General features: G+C 34.6%; 2 protein-coding genes across 3 annotated transcripts; one reads left to right on the forward strand and one right to left on the reverse strand.

Annotated features, from left to right (window-relative positions):
* Nucleotides 1-1,124: 1,124 nt before the first annotated feature.
* LOC129320580 (uncharacterized) lies at nucleotides 1,125-4,663 on the forward strand. Of its 2 annotated transcripts, XM_054966102.1 has the most exons (5): nucleotides 1,125-1,659; nucleotides 1,948-2,022; nucleotides 3,434-3,472; nucleotides 4,126-4,210; nucleotides 4,311-4,663. In XM_054966102.1, the coding sequence occupies exons 1-5, from the start codon at nucleotides 1,294-1,296 to the stop codon at nucleotides 4,391-4,393; spliced, it is 648 nt and encodes a 215-aa protein (XP_054822077.1). In that variant the 5' UTR covers nucleotides 1,125-1,293; the 3' UTR covers nucleotides 4,394-4,663. The 2 variants fall into 2 exon arrangements, with proteins under 2 accessions (XP_054822077.1, XP_054822078.1); XM_054966103.1 differs by lacking the exon at nucleotides 1,948-2,022 and having other exon boundaries at nucleotides 1,134-1,659.
* Nucleotides 4,664-9,057: 4,394 nt separating this feature from the next.
* On the reverse strand, nucleotides 9,058-12,418 carry LOC129320637 (cyclic dof factor 3). Its single transcript, XM_054966173.1, is given in 3 exon segments — nucleotides 9,058-10,516; nucleotides 10,519-10,714; nucleotides 11,964-12,418. Coding segments are annotated over 3 exon segments (1,449 nt in total). The 5' UTR covers nucleotides 12,168-12,418; the 3' UTR covers nucleotides 9,058-9,467.
* Between the last annotated feature and the right edge of the window lie 6,897 nt (nucleotides 12,419-19,315).

The raw sequence follows: 19,315 nt of genomic DNA on the forward strand, positions 1-19,315 counted from the left end.
TAAAAACTAAAATCATGTTGTGTGAATTGATACAATTGGAAGTATATTAAAAAAATCATAATTTTTTAGATTAAGTTATCAAAGACTTTTTTATAAATGACATTAAAAGTTTTATATGTTGAGTGATTATCTTCATCTAAAACTTGTTGAGAATTGATAAGATGGTTATTCCGTGAGTTCCAAAAGTCTACCAACAATCTCATGTTTACCATTGTTCCATTAATTATTTTATTATGTTTGAGGTGAGAGACTCATTTATATTTATTTAGAGAAATTGTTTATTATGATGATGTTATACCAAATCCGAAACGCCAAGCTCAAAAGCAAAAAATTCATGAAATCCAAGAAAAAAAAAAAGATTTTGACCTAAATGTAGTTCAATTAGGTGAAAATAATTAAAACAATGCATTTTTGGAAAAGCTAATCAAGTCAAATGCACTCCTTCTATTATTTGAGAATTTCAATTCACCCATGCTCGCCATATCACACGATGGAACACCTTCAAGAGATTAGAAACATAAACAATTATTTGCTCATGTTGGCACCAAGCATCAAATTCAAATGAAGCACGCTTTTGCCATTTGTTATAAATAAACAATTAATACATAATTAAAGATCTTCGACATTTTGACAAATTTACTCAATACTTATCCAACATAAATTATCCAAATCTTAATCCTGTATCATCTTCAATGTTGCCTTATACAATCTACTCTCTTCATGTAAACTCTCTGCCTTTAGATTAGTTTTTCAAACTTATTTATTTCTCTATTATCATGGAGCATTTTATTATATTTACTTTATTAAGTAATTCGAACAAGTTTCATGTTCATTTGCAACCTACCCACCATCATCGCTCTAGCAAATCACATGACTTTGTAAGAAAATTATGATAAAGGACTTAAAAAATCTTTTTAATCATCTTGTCGCAACTTACTGTTTTAAAAATTTGCTCTTCTAACATGCACATATTTAAACACTTAAATAGTCTTGATGCTCCAACAAATGTCCGGGATACTTTACTTAATTGTTTCGTGTATAATCCATAGAATGGCCAGTCTTGTTGTTTGATAGGTTGGATGAATTATATATATATATATATATATATATATGCATATATATTCAATTATAATAAAATTTGTGGATATATTGGCATTCATCGATACGCCGTGGATTGCCTTCAGGAGGTCTGCACTTGCGCAGTGTGCTTATATGATTCCGATGCTGAAAATGAAAACGGTACGCTGATGCTACTGCTGTGTTGTGAATTTGTTGTCATAAGAGGAAAACCCAATGAGGCCTTCTTCGCCTTCTTCAAGGAACAGAGAGCCGAGAAGAAGAAGCCGCCCCTCATCGCCGGCGGCGGTGAGGGGCCGATCTACTGCCACTCTCGTCGACAGTGACCTCGTTACCATTACTGACCCCACCTCTCTCTTCGAACACCAACAATCTCAGGACTTCTACTCTAATTCTAACCCTAACCCTCGGAGCTTCCCTTACAGTGTCAAGCAGCAATGTTGGGACAAGGCCGAGAAGATAAGAGGGCGAGACCCTGATCGATGGCGCAGGGATGCCCTTGGCAACATCGTCTTTCGCAAGCTTGTTGGTTGCCCCGGCTGTCTCTGTCATGATTATGATCATATCGTCCCTTACTCTAAGGTACTTTAGTTTTTTGAGTTGGGGTTGTGAGGCTATGGTTACTTCTACACTGAGGGGGATTCTCTATTATCTTGTACGAGTATCCTGCTTGATGCTTGTCGATTTCACTTTAAGAAATTGCCTTTCGTGCCGTGTCAATGAGATGCCGTATTTGAAGTTACTCTTCAATGGATTTAGTGGCTACTCAAACTGTAGTTATGTCGAAAGCTAATTGTGTCAGTAGCTTGCTTAAAATTTTTCCTTAAAATTATGGTTGATGTTCCCTTAAGAAGGGATTGCTTTGTCCAGACTAAGTTAGTTACTGTGGAAGATGGATGCTCATCTGATGTCCTTCTCTACCCAGAAAACTATTGCGACGCAGTGGTAAGTTTTGAACTTTTAAGCACCTAGAACGGTTTATTATATGAGCAGTAGGGCAGCTCATGACTCGTCAGTGGAAATAACAGAGTCATGGTTGTTTTCTTGATAAAAAGATGAAAATCAAAATTATGCATAAGAAGATGAACGGAAGCTAAGGATATCGAGTCACCATTTACAAGATAAAACCTGTGATGACATTAAATAGTAGTTTCGTTAGAAGACTTCCTTGAGTCACAGAATAACTTCACTTCGCCCCACATTAGTAATTTAATATGCTGTAGTCATAGCTCAACGCCTGTATAGCACAAGTGCTTTTCCAGGTTGATATGAGCCAATGAACTTGGCAGTTGAGAAATATTCCAAAAGGAATTGACACAGTATCCACTTTTGTGCTGTCAGAATCAAAACACTACCACTATCAAGTTATTCTGAGGAATGTGGGCTAGTAACAATGGCGAATATAATATAGGGAGAAAAATTCTGCGGCACATGGACTAGAGGCATGCTTCTTTCAAGTCTTTGACAAAAAAGAGGCATGATACACACAAGGGCTTACTAAATAAGTTAGCAAAGTTTACTACTTTCCAGCACTTTACTTTTACTTTTTCTTGATGCTTGAAATTTGAATGTTGTGCTGGGCAGGAGATAAATTGTACATATTCCACATTCTTGTGGCAAAATCATTATATATAAAACCTATTGGAAATTGCACTGTCCACAGAACCGTGAAAAGTGCAGCATCCAGCACAAGGAACCCAAGATTTAGTTAGAACTTAGAATATGATGAAATCTCTTTTGCTGCACGAACCTGTAAGAGAAGCTACAAACCTATAAGAGGAGGAATAGGAAAATACAAGGAAAAGGCACGGAACCTTTAGGAGGGGCTGAATGTTGACTTTGCTATTCTTACCCTTGAGAGGAAAGCTATACAGACTTAGTGTTGGCTTGGAGGTTTTCAGGTTTGTCTTAACAGAAAATGATGTTGGAGACTGCAAGATACTTTTGAGGTTATAGTAGTCTCTAGTGTCTTTTGGGGGGAGGTCATATTTTGTATTTTAAGTGAGAAGAGAGACTGGCTCTTGAAAACCAGAGGGCATGCTTGATAGCATTGTAGTGTTGTTTTTCCTAATTGAATGTTTTGGTTGTTGTAGGGAATAGGGTTTGTTTTGAATAAGTGGAGTGTCTTTGTAACACTGATTTAGTCTTTTGGAATCATTAATATCAAACCCTAGCATTTCTCTTGATTTGTTGGCTGTTCTATTGTTGTTATTTCTGCATTTTTATGTGTTGAACAGCAGGTTTTCATTAGAATATGAATGAGATCATTCTGCCATTGCATTAATCAATTTGTTGACTGATCTGATTTTGTTTTCCCCATTTCCACATGATTCATTTGGATGCTTTCAAGTTATAGGGAGGAAAAAGCACGCTGGAAAATTGCCAAGTCTTACAGGTATGATTTGTTTCTTCTCTGTTTCCATTTTGAGGAGTGAGAGGGGATCAGGGGGCTCCTACAGTGACTTGCCATTCCCTATCGATAAAATTTACTATTGATTATGCATTTATGTTGATAACTTCCAAGGTTTCTGTTTATTTAAAATATTGAAATTGTTATCCATCAAACATTGTAATTAACAAATATGCAGAATACTGTTTTATGCAACGTATATCAAAGGTTTCCACGCTGATGCTTGATGCATGTATTTGTGTCAGCTTGCGTGGAGTCTCTGGGCCTAATAATTGTAATTCTGCGTTCCTCTTTGGTTCAGCTTCCTCACAATAATCATGTGACGTTGAATTGTAAAATATATTAATGTGGTGTACGTTTGTCAGAGTACCTAAGAAGCAAATAAAAGTTGTACCTAAATGATGTCTTTTTTCTTACGGGATCCTCACTTCTTTTAGTCTCGTGTGAATGCAGGTGGATGACTAATGAGATAGGCTCTAATTTGTATTTTACTTGCAGAAACCACAATAATTTGATGACCAATGAGATAGGCTCTAATTTGTATTTTACTTGCAGAAACCACAATAATTTAGTTTGTTTCTTATTTGAGTTGCTTTAAATAATTTTAACAAGCAAAGCTCTTTTCTATATTTCTACAGGCAACAGTTAATCGATCAAAGGGAAATCGAACAGAGATGACCAAAGCTGAGCTTATCCAGAAGAGCTCTTACTGCAGGGTATCAGGTATTCATGACCCTTCTAAAGCTTTTATCCAGCTACAACGGTGAAATTAGCTTGCTACAGTAGCAACTGGAACTTTGTTGATGGCCTAAATGCGTTACAGGTCGTGATATGGATCTTCTTGAACTGTCTGCCTTTGGCAACGTCCACCGTGAGCCTGATTCCGGGGGCTGTAGAATCCAATGAACAATCCTTGTCATCTTCCTATTTGTTTGATTTCTAGATAGAGGGTTAAATGATGACATTGTGGCTATCGCTCCTCTCAAAACTTGGGGCTCCATCTTTGTGCAGACGCAACTGCGAAGAATTTGATGGCTCTGTCGTCTGCCAAGCGATTCATATATTGAAGAGTAGCTGCATTCATGCACTCGCGCTCTCTCTCTCTCTCTCTCTCTAAATGAAGAAATTGTAGACATTTTTTTTTACAAGAATTTATGAAGCTCAATTTAACACCAAGCTGTTGAGTACAAGAAATTGCATGAAACCTGATGTCTTATGCTGTTGGTAACTCAGGTCTCTTTATCCTTTGAGTACAAAAATATATTACCTGGCAAAGAAGTTCGAAGATATATTAATTTTTGCCTTTTAGATACCAATAGGAAAATTAACAATATTACGATAATTATAATTATAAATATTATTATTAATATATTAATATCAATAGAAAGTATTCTAATTATATTATATTTTATTCATGAAAGTCCTTCGTAATTTGGAGGTTCGAATTGATTAATTATCAGCATGATATCTTCTTTTTTAAATATAAAAAGAGGGAAGTAGCCCAAAATTACGAACAAAATCAAACTAGGTAGAAATTTAATCCCAAAATGTCATTCTGAACCGGGGCCTTTATTCATCAATCGGTGAATTTAAGTGTGCCTTAACTTCTTGATCTTCTTCTGTGCGGAATCGTCGGCCCTGGCAAGCAACGGAAAGAATGATCCTTACCTTACAATGGGCCCAACGCTATTTAATTTCCCATGGCTTCTAGATGGCTATGAATTACTATTTCCATTAAAAAAAATCCATTTTCACCTGAAGATCTTACTCTTTACCATCACAGGTGTGGAAATCCTTTCTCTTTGTCCAACAGTTCATCAATGTCCTGTACCTTTTTGCATCAATCTGAATCTTCTATATATGTTTTGTCTGGCTTGATAAAACCCACTCAATCCTTCGTCCCATGATTAGTGAAGTATAAAGGGGTTACTACCTTCCAGTCAATTTGTGTTGCTTTTTTCTTTTAATCTGAAAAGCACTTCCTCACAGACACTCTTTCAAGTTTCAACCATATGCCTTTCCAGCACTGTTTTGTTCCTTTTTTTCACTTTTTTAGACGCACCTCCATTTTTAGTGCAAGTGCTATTGCTTTTTTTCATGTAAATTTAAAATCAATCGCAACACGTTTGACTTTATTAATTTTTTTAATCAAGTAACCTCTTTGACTTTATTACTTCTCCAGTTAAACACGATTGCAGGGATGGGCTTTCAACTTACCCTTAAAAAAAGGAAAAGAAGATAGTGCTAAATTAGTGCACTACATAAATCTACTTCGTATTGATCATCAAATAATTTAATATACTGGAGTTTAAGAGTGAGTTGTAGAAGAAAACGTCCTATGTTGGATAAGTATATGCTCTGAAAGACGATATGTATCAGGTTTAATAAAAAAAAGATGACATGTATGAAAAAAGATTTAATAAACTCAAAAGTTTCGAGGTTTCTAAGTTAAAATATAGTGTCAAACCCACTAGTATACTTCCTCCTAGAGCCTTAAATTCCAACTTAATTGAACTGTGACATCTCGAACAAGAATGTGTTGCTCATTTCCAATATAAAGATAAAGAACACTGAGTGGTAAGGTTAGTGGGAAGTTGACTCCACGTCCACTAAAGTTGACATCAAATTGTTTAGAATTGACTAGAAACACGATTAAGAGAAACGCTTTTCTTAATTAAGTCAACTTTTGAAGTGGTCGTGCTTCACTAAACCACGTCCTGGTCCTGGTTGAGTGACCATGGTTTGCTGTTAACAATACCACACAAATTATGAAAAAGTGTGGTGAAAATGGCTGACCAGCAACTTGTTCTGTCAATTATAATCAAAAGAGCATTAAGTAGCTGAAAGCAGTGGAAGAAATGGTGGGACCAATTGCAATGAAGCATTTTGCAAAATGGGTGGCCAAAAGGAAGAAGCACTTTTGACATGGCAAGCAACTGTGTTATAATTTGTCATGATCCAAAACCATCAGTTGAGACTTTGCTTTATTATTATTTATTATTATTATTATCTTCTGCTCCTTTTTCTTCTTCTTTTCTTTTTTCAACAGAAACTCATCGTCATCCTCTTTGCGTGTTAATCTGGTGAAAACCCATCACTAGCAAAGTAAACTAAACTTCCTGGTCATGCCAATTTGGTAATTGGCATGTTTAGGACTATTTGGGTGTGCAGATTTTTCAACAGACTCTGTCTACATAGGTAGCCACAAGATATTTCTTTTCACTTTTGTCATTCAATTATTGAAATACTTATATAATTAAATATTATCATTTTATTTATTTAACTGAAGTTATCAGATATCAGACCTCGTTGAATGACGCATAATGTCCAATTTACATCTTAATGACGGATGGTTTCATGAGGGAAAAAAAGTAGATTAAATTAAAAGTTCATTTACCTATCCATCATAAAATAATTATCTTAAAATTAACTATTTATTTGTAAGCAAATAAACATATCAGAGGTAAATTTTTAAGATATCTAGAATATTTACACATGGCTCTGAAATTATTAATTTGCTATATTTTTATTACCAACTGAACACAAATAAAAAGATGAATGTGTGGTTGTTGAGATGCAAACAGATAAAATTAGGGAATTGACTGTCATTTTCATCGGAGAGTCTGAAAAAAAAAAGGAAAATGAAAATTGGAGGGATATCCTAAACATGTGGGTACAGTTGAGTGCAATGGAAGAGGGTAGATATGAAGGAAGAATTGAAGATGCAGGAAGCCATGGAATGGACGGCAGTAATGGCTAGGAATTTATGATGATGATGCTTACTTCCAACCAACTATCTTTTTTAGTGTTTAATAATTGAATTTTGTTGAGGATAGGCAAATGGAGGAAAAGAGCTGGACAGTCTGTCTTGTGAAATAAAAGACAAAGGGGAGGCAAAAAGGAAAAGATAGGAAAAGCAACAGAGAGTGCCAAAAGGGCTTGAGTCATTTTTGAGCATTTGGGTCCCACCCACAACTCATCTCATGTGGCTTGTATTAGATTGAAGCAATCAAATATCTCAAGTGTTTTCTTCTGGTTGGTTCGTCAATTACACATGTTGAGCTGATTTTCCCCCCCAAGTATCCTCCAAAGACCTCTATGAGAAAGTTATATTTCATTTCATTTCTTCAAGCCTTTTTCAAATACTCCAATCTATTATCAATTAAAAGAACTGGTGGTTAAGTTATGACAGCAATTCTGGCTCACGCATGAAATTGAGATGTAAAGATTTAATCTTCAGATGGGTAGTTATATATATATATATATATATTGTCTAATATAAGCGTATAATCTATAGAGTGAAGAGTCAAGGCATTGTGTCTGATTCTTAACTGGGTACGCAATTGTTGAGGGAGATTGTTAGTCAGTATCTGATAAAAATTGTTATCTCAGAGCAACTAAAGTTCAAATATAGAATTCATTGATGATATGAAAATGATGGAAATTGATGCTTGGGAGAGTAAAATAGGAAGAGTAATTTTTTACCTTTGTTAGCAAACTTTCAGAGCAAGGAGATTTATTCTAGTATTGACCCCATAGAAACCATTATTCATAATATGGGTGCGTGTCTATACATACACGTCACTTAAGTTATTTTCTTTTCTCGGGTAACCCAAGCATTAGATTATATCTCAGTGCTCAGTCTCAAAACAAAATTTTTTTCCCTTAATCTGCAGTTAAAAAGTCTTTCCTCTTTCTCATTTGAGTACAACTTATATTTCTTATTCACCCCTCATTTGAGTTATATCGAAGCTGCAATACCTTTCATACCCCATGCTTCTTTTTTTTGGGGGGGAAAAAAAGAAATAAACTGAAAGCTCATATATCACTTATGGACCAGCATATATCTGTTGGCATAGGTGGGGAAGATAGATGCCCAATTTGAGGGGTAATTTAATGCTGGAAAGATCGAGAGATGCATGCTTTTCTTTCTTGTCTTTTTTCCGCTTTTACTTAAGTTCTCAAGTGATTTTACCAAAAAAGAGGGGAAAATATCAAGGAGAATTTTTTTCTAGTGGTCCACCTTTTCTGCAGCTTGTTTTGATCCTATGGATCAGAAAAAGAGAGGTACTTGGCGGCCTTTTTAATGGATGCAAGACCATCCTCTTATGCGCTAAAGGATGACCCGAGACATCAATTCTCTTTGCATGTTAATTCTCCATTTTAGCCCCATTTTATTCATCTTTCTCTGTCATTCTCTCAGTGTGCCAACTGTAGGAACAACTTTAGGCACATATCATCAAAAAGCAGGTCTCTGATGCTTTCTTTATTTCTTTATCCCAAATTTACTTATGAAGATAAACAAATTCAAAGCTAAAAACTAATTCAGCGAACTTATATATATTTGAATCTCTGTATTTGATTATGTCAGTCTGCTATTTATTTTTTAATAGCAAGTTTTTTCAAGACATCACAGCCATATAGACGTCACATATGACAAGAGTCTCCACTATCCACTGCTTTTACTTGCCATTTTTTATTATCATATTTCTCAGACAGGACTTTTGCTCTTATCTTTAGAAAAAACAGATACTGTTTCTGCAGTTCACGTGGAAGGGAGGAGAGAACTATACCAAGAAAAGTGACATTTTTATTTTTTGAAAGAACCGACACTTGTACAAGAAAAGAAAGACCAAATTTCCTGTTCCACAAGAAAAGACAGTGCCTCAGGATTTTTATGCATAGTAAGGATATTTTTGCATCTCCAGGAAGTGTTTTTACATATATATTTTTATATGTACATGAACTCAGACTCACAAAACTAAAGTACATTAAAAAAGCCACCTGTTCAAGGAGTCATATGAAAAGACAAAAATTTAGTTCCCCCCTCCCCACTAAAAACTCCTCAAGATTAGCTCCAATTATGCTACGGACATCCAAGACGATCACCGTCCTCTGGCCCCTATGGCCAGTGAGGGCAATCAAATGGCAAGTACTTGCAGATGCTCATCATCTCGTCTAGGTCACCAGAGAAGCTAATTCAGGAGTTCTCATGAAAGTTAAGGGATCTAGATAAGGCTGCAGGGTTAGCCCGCAACACCAGTGAGGCTTCAACAACATGATCCTTGTCGTCCTTCTTAGATTGGAAGGCCTTAAACATACCTCCTCCACTGGCTGATTCATTCTTGATTCCGAGAGTTGCCCATATGGAACTCTTTGCAGCTTCACTTGGATCATCAATTCTCAAGGTTTTAGGAACCAGAACACACCCATTTCTCGGCTTTGATGGTTCATCTTTCTGGGAGTTGTCTGTTCTGATCACATCACCTTCCCTCGAGTGCTTCCCTAATGTTGGAGAATTTGGAGTGCTGGTGGGAGATATTGGGTTTTGAGCAGAGGGGTGTGGGGGAAACCAGGGTATATTCCAATTTCCTGGCACCCCACAGTTCCAAAAAGCTGCAGGATAGAATGACAAAGGAAATCCTGGAGGGCACATAGGAGGTGAAGGGACTGGAGCATTCCAAGGATAAGGCCAGGGAACCCCAGGAAGACAAGGGATTGGTGGGGAAAAACCATTAGTTTTGAGCAATGATTCTTGGCAAACACTTTTGCCGCTTTCTTCCATAGAATTTGAAACTGTAATGGAAGATGCACTTGAGCAGTCATCACAACCACCAGTTTCAACACCTTTGACATGAAAGCCGTTTCGCACACCATTTAGGACCTTTTTCTCTGCAAGATTCAGGACAGACGCCATAGAGTCACAAATAGGTGCATCTAATCCAAAACTGAGGACTCTGCCATTTCCCTTTAACGCAGGAAGATGAGCCCCATTTGAAGCATCAATTCTAGCCGCTTGTAGAGCCTCTGAAATGCTGATGTGGCGATAATGGGAAGAAGAGTTCTTGTTCTTTCGCCGACCTGCCCCTACTGGTACATTCCTCATGGTACCGCCTGCAGTCCAGTATCTTTGGCAGGCTTTGCAGAAATAACGAGGCTGATTGATGTTGTAGTTATTGTAGTAACAGAATTTGGTGTCCATGCTGTTGCAGCGAGGACATGGAAGTATTTTATCCGGCTTCTTCAGGTTTTCTCTTGCGGGTTAGCTGCATCACTTTTCTCCTTCTCCGAGTTGTCACTTTTTGATTTTGCAGTCTCTTCATCTTTGGAAGGCGTTTTCGGGTTCACACTAGCTTCTGCCGATGAGTCTGGATTCTTAGTCTCTTCTGCGTATGGAGGATTATCAGCCTCTTTCTTTTTGTCTGCAGCGTTTCCAGCTGAATGATCCTAAAAAATTGACAAATAATTTTGCCTAATTAATATAATGCGCACACACAGTCACAGACCGCAGAAATAAACAGAATACATAGAAAGATTGAGTTTTCATATGTTAATGAGGCGAAAGAAGATTAAGAAGAATGCTTGCTCCGCCTTCTTTTCTTTCTTTCTTTCTTTAAACAAAAAATCATTAGCCTGTGAATATCTGCGCAGGTGAGGGTGTATTTATTAACTCGTACCGACACAGTCACAGGCTCACAGCTATATCACGCAAGCAAATCCTACCCTAAAAAAACATATTCTAGAATTAAGCAACCAAAAAAAAAAAAAACAGAGGTCAGTAAGATGTTAAATTATGAATTTCAAGGAGAGGAACAACCGGTTAACATTGGGCTGAATATCCGTGGCAATAAATATATATATATATATATATATAACATTTGTAATGAAGGTCTAGAAGGGAAAAATCAGATCCTTATACCCCATATAGAAGAATATATACTGTAAGATCTGGGGTAAGATTATATCGACAGAAAATACCGATCTTAAGCTGGATCAATCTGTTCTATGAATTAAAAGTTTGAAGCAATAGAAGTTTTTGTTGTAAAGGCAAATCAGCCCAACGCCCCAGCCAAAGTTGATGAGAATTGTTCAGGGAAGTTGTTTAAAGTAGTCCCCGGAGACAAATTAGTCAATTGAAATTTGAGAAAAAAAGATGAGGAAGAAGAGAAAGTATCATGATAAGCAATAGTAGTATCTGAGAGAAATTCGATCCGTGAACCGGCGATAGCAATTGAATAGCAAGACCAGAAATCTTGTCCATCCCAAGTTGCTTTAGGAACTTTTAATTTCTCCTGGAGCAGATCAGAGATAAATTTGTTTATTCTCATTTTCAGAAGTGGAAATGCATAAATTGGAATTCACCACTTCTCCCAATACTATGTTTCTTTAGGACTGATACTTCAGAATTGAAAAACAAGCATTTATATGCTCCTTGATTTCAGTTACAAAACTGAAAAAATCATTTGAATAAAAAATAAAAACTAAGAGGAAAAAAATCAGAACCAGAAAATTGGGAGAAACTATGGTACAAAGAGCTTACCCCATCCCAAAAAATGAGAATTGAAAAGGAAAAAAGCCGACCCAAGAGTCGTCTTAGCATTATTAACGAATGGGTCGTCCTCAATTAACTATATATCACAGAAAAACTTCCTTATTGTCTCATAAATCATTTTCTACGACACAGTTCCAACTGTACCTTGTCATCTTCGTCCTTCTCCTCTTCTGAATTCTGTTGCTCTCCATCATCACCGTCTCCTCCTTCTTGTGTGTCCACCTCCATGGAGCTCGGAGATTCAGAGTGGTCGGGATCGGCGACGGCAAAGGCAAGAAGCTCACCTTCACCGGGCAAAGGAATCTTCTGGCCGAAGAGTTTAATTGCAGGGTCTCTAGTTTCCTGCATTTTCTGGGGATAAAAACAGAGAAGAAAACGCGGGAGAGGGTTACAGGTTCGTTACTAGTGACACAGTAATCGTATTTCGTAGTAGTTGGTGGTGGTGTTGTGGCTTCTAAGCCTGGGGCTTCGGGTCTCAGTTGGCAATGGAGGTACGTCGAATTGGATTTTGATCCGTTTAAACCAGTGGTGGGTGCCACGTCAGCCTCGGGGTTGATTCTAGGCCACAAGTTTTTGTGGCCTTCATAGATTTTCTTTTCAAATGTTTGATTCTCGGTGGCACTCTCCTTCCGTGCACCCATGTCAACAGTTTTGACGCCTCCGGGCGCCCGAAAATTTCGCGACTGCTTACTACGTGGAGTCTCCTGATTGCCAGATATCTTCAGAGGGAATAATCTTATGGTAAATGCACGACATTTGTCCCCCCACAAAAAAAAAAAAAAAGAAAGCACGACATTCTAGTTTTTGTTTGGTAATAAAAAGTTCGGAGCTTTTGACATGGTATCCCCCCCCTTTCTATTGTTTTTTAAACTGATATTTATATTAAAAAACAAAGAAATTGTTCGGTTTGCAGTTAGGAAGAAATGACATAATTTTAGGCCATTTTAGCATTGAAACATTCACCCATAATTTGGATATTTTTTAATTAGTAAGAGCAAAAGTCGACTATTTAAAAGCTTCGCGTAGTAGAGGAATCTAGAAAAGGAAAGTTTAATTACAAAAAAGCATCATTTTAGAGAAAAAATCGCATCGAGTAACCAAAAAATGTTGGACCCCAAATGTTGATATCATATTTTTTCTAATGGCTATATGATATCGGAATATTAATAAATCAGACTATAAATAAATTGAATCATAAACAACATAGACAATTGTTTAGATTTCATGTAATGTATGGGACCATATATATTAATATAATAATAAATCTTATTCTATTAGGTGTGATCAGCCATACAGAATAGATGAGACTATTATACTCTATTAATAACAAGAGAAGTGTTGACTTTTTCCATGTATTAGTTTAAGTGACAATTTGTTAAAAAAAATAAAAAGAAAATAATGGGGCAAGAAATAAATTGTGAAAGGCGAGTGGAGGCATGAGTGAAAAGGGGAGAGTAAAGATGGCGAAAGGTGGTTGCTCGGCGAGCGATGATGGTGGCGTGGATGAGGCAGATACGTGGTAATCTGAGGGACAACATTGTACTTAACGCTTTTCAAGTATATCTGCTATTTAATCAACATTTGTTTTTGGGCCAAGAAGCAAATCATTCATCAATATACTTCAAACAAATAAAGTGCATGTCATGTTCTTTTGAACGTACCATTTGTTTATTAGTATTATTCTAAATATATGAATTCTGAATTGAAAAAAAAAATTAAAAGCACATTAAACTACATAAACAATATATCTATGACATAAAGTTGATTTTTAATTTATAATATTCAAATATAATTTCCTTTGATTAAACATGCTTGATGATATGCATATTATCTTCATCCTCGGATGCATAGATTTATAAAGGGAAAATTTTATTTAAGGCTTCTTAACCACACTTAATGAAAAAAAAAATGCTCCTTAAACTCTGAAAATTCATCCCATACTAGAGTAGAGAAATGAAATTAAAATGAAAAATAAAGTTATTTTATTGTCCTCCAATTTTTTTGATTCTCTGTTGAAATTGTTCATTTCTCTACATGAAATTATCCATTAACTTGTTGGAGTTATTTGTGACATTAATGAATTTTAATTTTATCTCAAGTGTTGTAATCATCCTAGCATGAGTTGTTCATTGATATATAGGAGTTGTTTATGCCATTACTGAATCTTAATTTTATTGTCACAATCATGGTAAAACGAGTTATTTATTTCCTTATATAAAATTATTTATTGACCTATAGGAGTTATTTTGTACCATTACTGAATCTTGATTTTATTTCAAGTATTATAATCATAACAAAAGAAGTTGTTCATTGTTCATACTAAAGCTATTTATTTCCCTTCGTGAAATTGTTAATAATTACAACAAGTCTATTTAAGGTGGGAGAGAAGGGAAGAGAAAGGGAAATAGGAATATGTTGGTTAGAATGGCAGGAAAGGGAGTTTGAAGAAGGTTGGAGATGAAATTTTATGGGAGAATCATCGTCTAAAGATAGGTTGAAGTCACAGAAAACAAAGGTGCAAGGTTTGTTTCTTATTTGCGGGCGTTGGCGGTGACTATGCATGTCGCTATTCAAATAGGAGAACCAAACCATACCATACTACGCCAAATTCACTGTGATATGGAATTCCAGATATATAACAACAGTATTATTAATATAAATGAAAGCCATTCTGAGTGGAGATGAGGCTTGTGTTATGGAAACAAAGAAGTCTCACAATCTCCTCACTTGATTGAGCGTGCAACCTAGAATGATAGTAGGGGCCCGTCATTTTAGCTAAGGCATTTTCCAATGTTGTGAGGTTTGCTACTTGACTTGTGGACTGAACAATTTCCCCCCCTTCATTCATGCCTGCATTACTTTAAAGTGGAGAGAGGCAAGGAGTGAGGGACAATGAAATAATTTTATCTTATATTTTAATTTCACTCGGTGCCTTTGGTTTGAAATGAATTTTCAAAATTTAAGGATTATTATTTTTTCATTAACTATGATCAAATGCCATAAATGAAATTTCCTCACTTATAATAAATGTGTCATTGACTCAGACTTGAATCTGAACTCACTATTATGTAGCTAACATGTGCAAGAATTTCTCCTAGCCTGGTGTGGAAATATATAGATATTTTTTAATGCATGATGGATAATTTAAGTTCTAAGAGATGATAGCAAGGATAAAGTTAGGGTAAGCTTAACGATTCAAATAATGCTTATAAAGGTTCAGTAAAATCTTTACATTAACAATTGGGACTTGATCAATCTATACTGTAATATAAGATAAATCCTTATCAATTAATTTGTCAACACATGATTTTCTGCACAATACAATACAGACAGGAGCACTAACTACTAAGCCATTGATTGCCTAGTCAATATTCAATTCAATGTATATTTAAAAAAGTAACATCTTCATTTGTCCATAATTAGAGTTCAATTAAAACTTTTGCAAGTACTTATGAATATATATGGAGGCTGAATATCGAATGTAGGAGTGTTCACGGGATGGAATAAGATTGGGACACTCATGTCTCGTGTCCCGTCCCGAACAAAAGATCGGGATTGAATTTTGTCCGTGTCACATCTCGTCCCATTAGGAATAGGGATGAGATCAAGACGTCTCGCTGTCTTGATAAATCAGACAATATTAAAGAAAAATTTAAATAATAACATTCATTAAGATTTTAAATTATATAATTTATTAAGTTTAAAATTAAAATAACACAAGTACATAAATCATATCAATTTTAAGTCAATTGTTGAATTATATTAATCACAACTACACATTATGATAGTAATTACAAGTGATTTTTAGGCCATAAGAGCAGCAATATCAGGCAAGCCGAGCATAATATCAAATCATTGTTTTTCTATTTTAGTTAAAATGTGCTAAGCTAATTCTCTTTTGAAAATAAAATAAAAAATACAATATAAATAAAAGTTATTAAATAGATAGATATGAGAATAAATTGTATCAATATAATTAATATATTATAAAAAGGTATTATCCTATTTCCTCTATGTCATTAAAATTATTAATATAAAAAACTTTAATTTTATATAAAAATTACAGGTATTGAAATTATAATTGATATAATTAATATAAGTATAAATTATATTAATATAATTAATATATTTAATGTATATTTTAAAATAAAAATAATATATATAATATTCGAGATGGGACGAGACGTCCCAATGATAATCGCATGTCCCATTCTGTCCCGAACTCTTTTTCTATCTATTTTATAAATTCTCATCTCAATTGTCCCATGATCAAAATGAGGCTCGTCTCAATATAATTGGGATGATATCAAATCAAGTAAAATAAAACAAGCTGAACATTCTTCATCAGACGGGTTGAGAAGCAACGAGTTAACACTTTTTTTGCGGACATCGGTTTCATTAAATAAACAAAAAGATATTAGACTAAGAAGACAGAGACGAATTTCCGCTAATTTTATATATCCTCCAATTCTCTTCCTGCAGGTGTCTTCCTTCCCCATTTCTTTATTTTCCACTTTTTTAATAAAGAAAAGTTCTCTTTAATTTTTTTTAATTGGCCAATTACAGCTCTTATTAGTTATTAGTTGAAAAAAGCTTCAATCGAGTGTTGACTTTAACTTGCGGACGTGATTGGTTTCCACTGTTTGCAGCAGCATATACTGTAAGATTAAATCCAAGAGTATCTTTAAATTTTAAAAGGAATCTCATTGTTTAATCTTTTCAATAAAAATTTAAAAAAATATAATCTTTAACAGTTATAATTTCATTAAATTTTATTTTTAATTCTTATAATTTTTTTATTTTCAATTTCTATAATTTAAGAAAGACTGTGTTCCATTTATTTTTAATTCTTATAATTTTTTCAGTATTTAATTGAAATTATAGAGACATGAAAAATAAATGGTACACAGTCTTTCTTAAATTATAAAAATTGAAAATAAAAAATTATAAAAATTGAAAGTAAAATTTAATAAAATTATAGTAATCAATAATTATATTTTTTAAAAAAATTAAATAAATAAAATCCGCACATGCAGATAATGCCATGGCCTTGGCCTAGCTCAACTCTATTTCGGACCGAGATAGATTTGATTTATCGCACAATTAGGATGAGGGTTCTCATAAAAGAACAAAAGAAAAAGGTTCCCCGAAAAAAAAAAAGAATAAAATTAAAAAGGCAAACGTGTTCCAAGCTAATGCTAATCTAAAGCACGAAACGATAAAAGATTATTATTAAAAAAACTGATCAAAGCGTGTTCTTGCCACATCAGCTCCGCACATTTTCCTACAGGGTCCGCTTTCCTCTGCGAAGTGACGAAAACAAATTTTGTAATATCAAATCCATCCTCCCACGTGTCAATGTGCTGGACACGCGGTCGGCATCCGAGCGCGGTTTCCGGCGTCCCATGGAAGGGACACGTGTCCATCCCCAAGGGAACCTTTTTTTTAAAAGGGGAAAAATAACTATTGGCACACGTAAGGTTAAAAGTGGGTGCACGAAGTTGCTTTTTGGTATCTTTCGGTGTAAGAGAAGTCAGGCGTATCTATCACTAATTCACAATTAATCTAATTAATTATTAGTAATAGTTAAATTAAAAGAGCAGCGATCACGTCACCTTCAGCAGTGCCCCTTTTTAGGATTATTTTTGTTGATAATGCAAGGGGCGGCCGCGTGGGCGGTTCAGGATGACTTTAAGGCTATTTTATTATTCATAATCAGCCAAGAGTTGGATTACTTCACTTTGTGAAGCTTAATTACTAGTTTAGACTGGTCCTTGTTATTGACCAAAAACTAACGTCCAAATATATGACTCCTTCTCCCTCTGGCCTTTGAGACTTTTTCTTCAGAATCTACGTGTTGGGCTCAACTGCCTCCGTTCATGACAGTTTGGTCCTGATGGTAAATCATGGAGAAGAATTGCCTCTGGTTTAAATTTGACAAGAATTATATACATCCTAAGAATAAGTACTAGATTGTCACCTCGTCAAAATCAAGCTATATATAAATGGGATGTTTTCTTTGACATGTTCTTAAGAAGAATAGAATGACCAACAGGGCCTCATGTTTGGTGTTAGCCCAACAAGTCTGTTAGGCTCAGTTTCAGTGGTTGTGCCGAAGATTCTTAACTGTTATCATTCATCGACCCATTAGCTGCTACCACTCTCATTAAGTACCCATTCCTTCTTGGCCCAAAAAAATAAAAAAGGTCCAGAGACCTGTTCATGGAACAGAGGCAAACAAAAAACACACATCATGATGTTTTTGGGTCCACATAAAAAAACAATGTACTTTAGGAACCCCCAATTTTAAATTATCAATTAATGGCCCTGATCGCTTATGACATATAAAGTACAAACAATAAGCTCTTTGATCAAAATAACCCTATTTACATAGGGATTAAAATAGGTCAAGAAATTATAAAAGGTCAGTTGAAATGATTTTCACTCATACATTCCATATTCATTCTTCCATTTTGTACTCACAGTCCTAAAAAGAATCTCTAGTTCCAATACAGTTTCAATTTCCATTTTTGAAGTTTCCTTTAAGGAATTAACTACATCACTTTTCTTTGAGTGGAATTAACTATGGGTTTGTTTGGTTTGTATTTTTTTTAAAACTGTTTTGTAATATAATTTTTAAATTTTTATTTTAAAATAAAGCAAAACAAAAATATGTTTGGTAATATTAATTTAAAAATAGTTTTAAAATTAAAAGATAGAGTGATAATAATAGTTGCAGGTGATCAATGGTAATAGTTTATAATAGAAATTAAATAAATTAATTATATTTTTTAATAATTAAATGTAGTGTGTTTTGAAAATAAAAAAATAAAAACAACTTTAAGAAGTTTTCATTTTTTATTTTTCATAATTTTTTGTTTTTAAAAAATAAAAAAATAATTTACAAACAATTAAATTCAAAAACTTATTCAAATAATTTTTTTAAATATTTTATTTTTAAAAATAGAAATCAAATAGGCTCTATATATTACTGCATGTGAGTTTTTGTTTTGTGAATTACAAGTGCTGCCAATTACAAAGTCAATTTTTTTTAAACTACTAAGAACAAGTAATAGACTCCTCCTAGTTAGTTTTACCTCCAATCCGTAAGTGCGTGCATAATTTTTACTAATAATTATATGCTCTTTTGGTTTGATATGTTATTACTGGAGAACCATGCATGTATTTGTTATGTAATAATTTAAATTTGTATTGAGTAGGGAATATCTTTCCAAGTGAATGATCGCACATGGATGTTTTTTTCACACAACATTAATTCAAAGTGACAATTCATCTATGTTAATTTATCAGGAAAATTGCAATGCAGCTTGTTTATCAAATTTTGTACAAGAAGCATCGTCTAGTTTAATCAAACAACACAATATGATGTAACAATCTTGAACAAGGGTGCATTAAAAGAGCAAGCACTGTGAAGGAATGGCAGGGGATTTTTTTTTTTGGTCAACTTTGGTTTGAAGCTTGCCAACTTGATGTTA

The sequence above is a fragment of the Prosopis cineraria genome, unplaced genomic scaffold (assembly GCF_029017545.1).
Source record: "Prosopis cineraria cultivar Desert tree isolate PC_DT_omini unplaced genomic scaffold, ASM2901754v1 PC9, whole genome shotgun sequence".
Lineage (NCBI taxonomy): Eukaryota > Viridiplantae > Streptophyta > Magnoliopsida > Fabales > Fabaceae > Prosopis > Prosopis cineraria.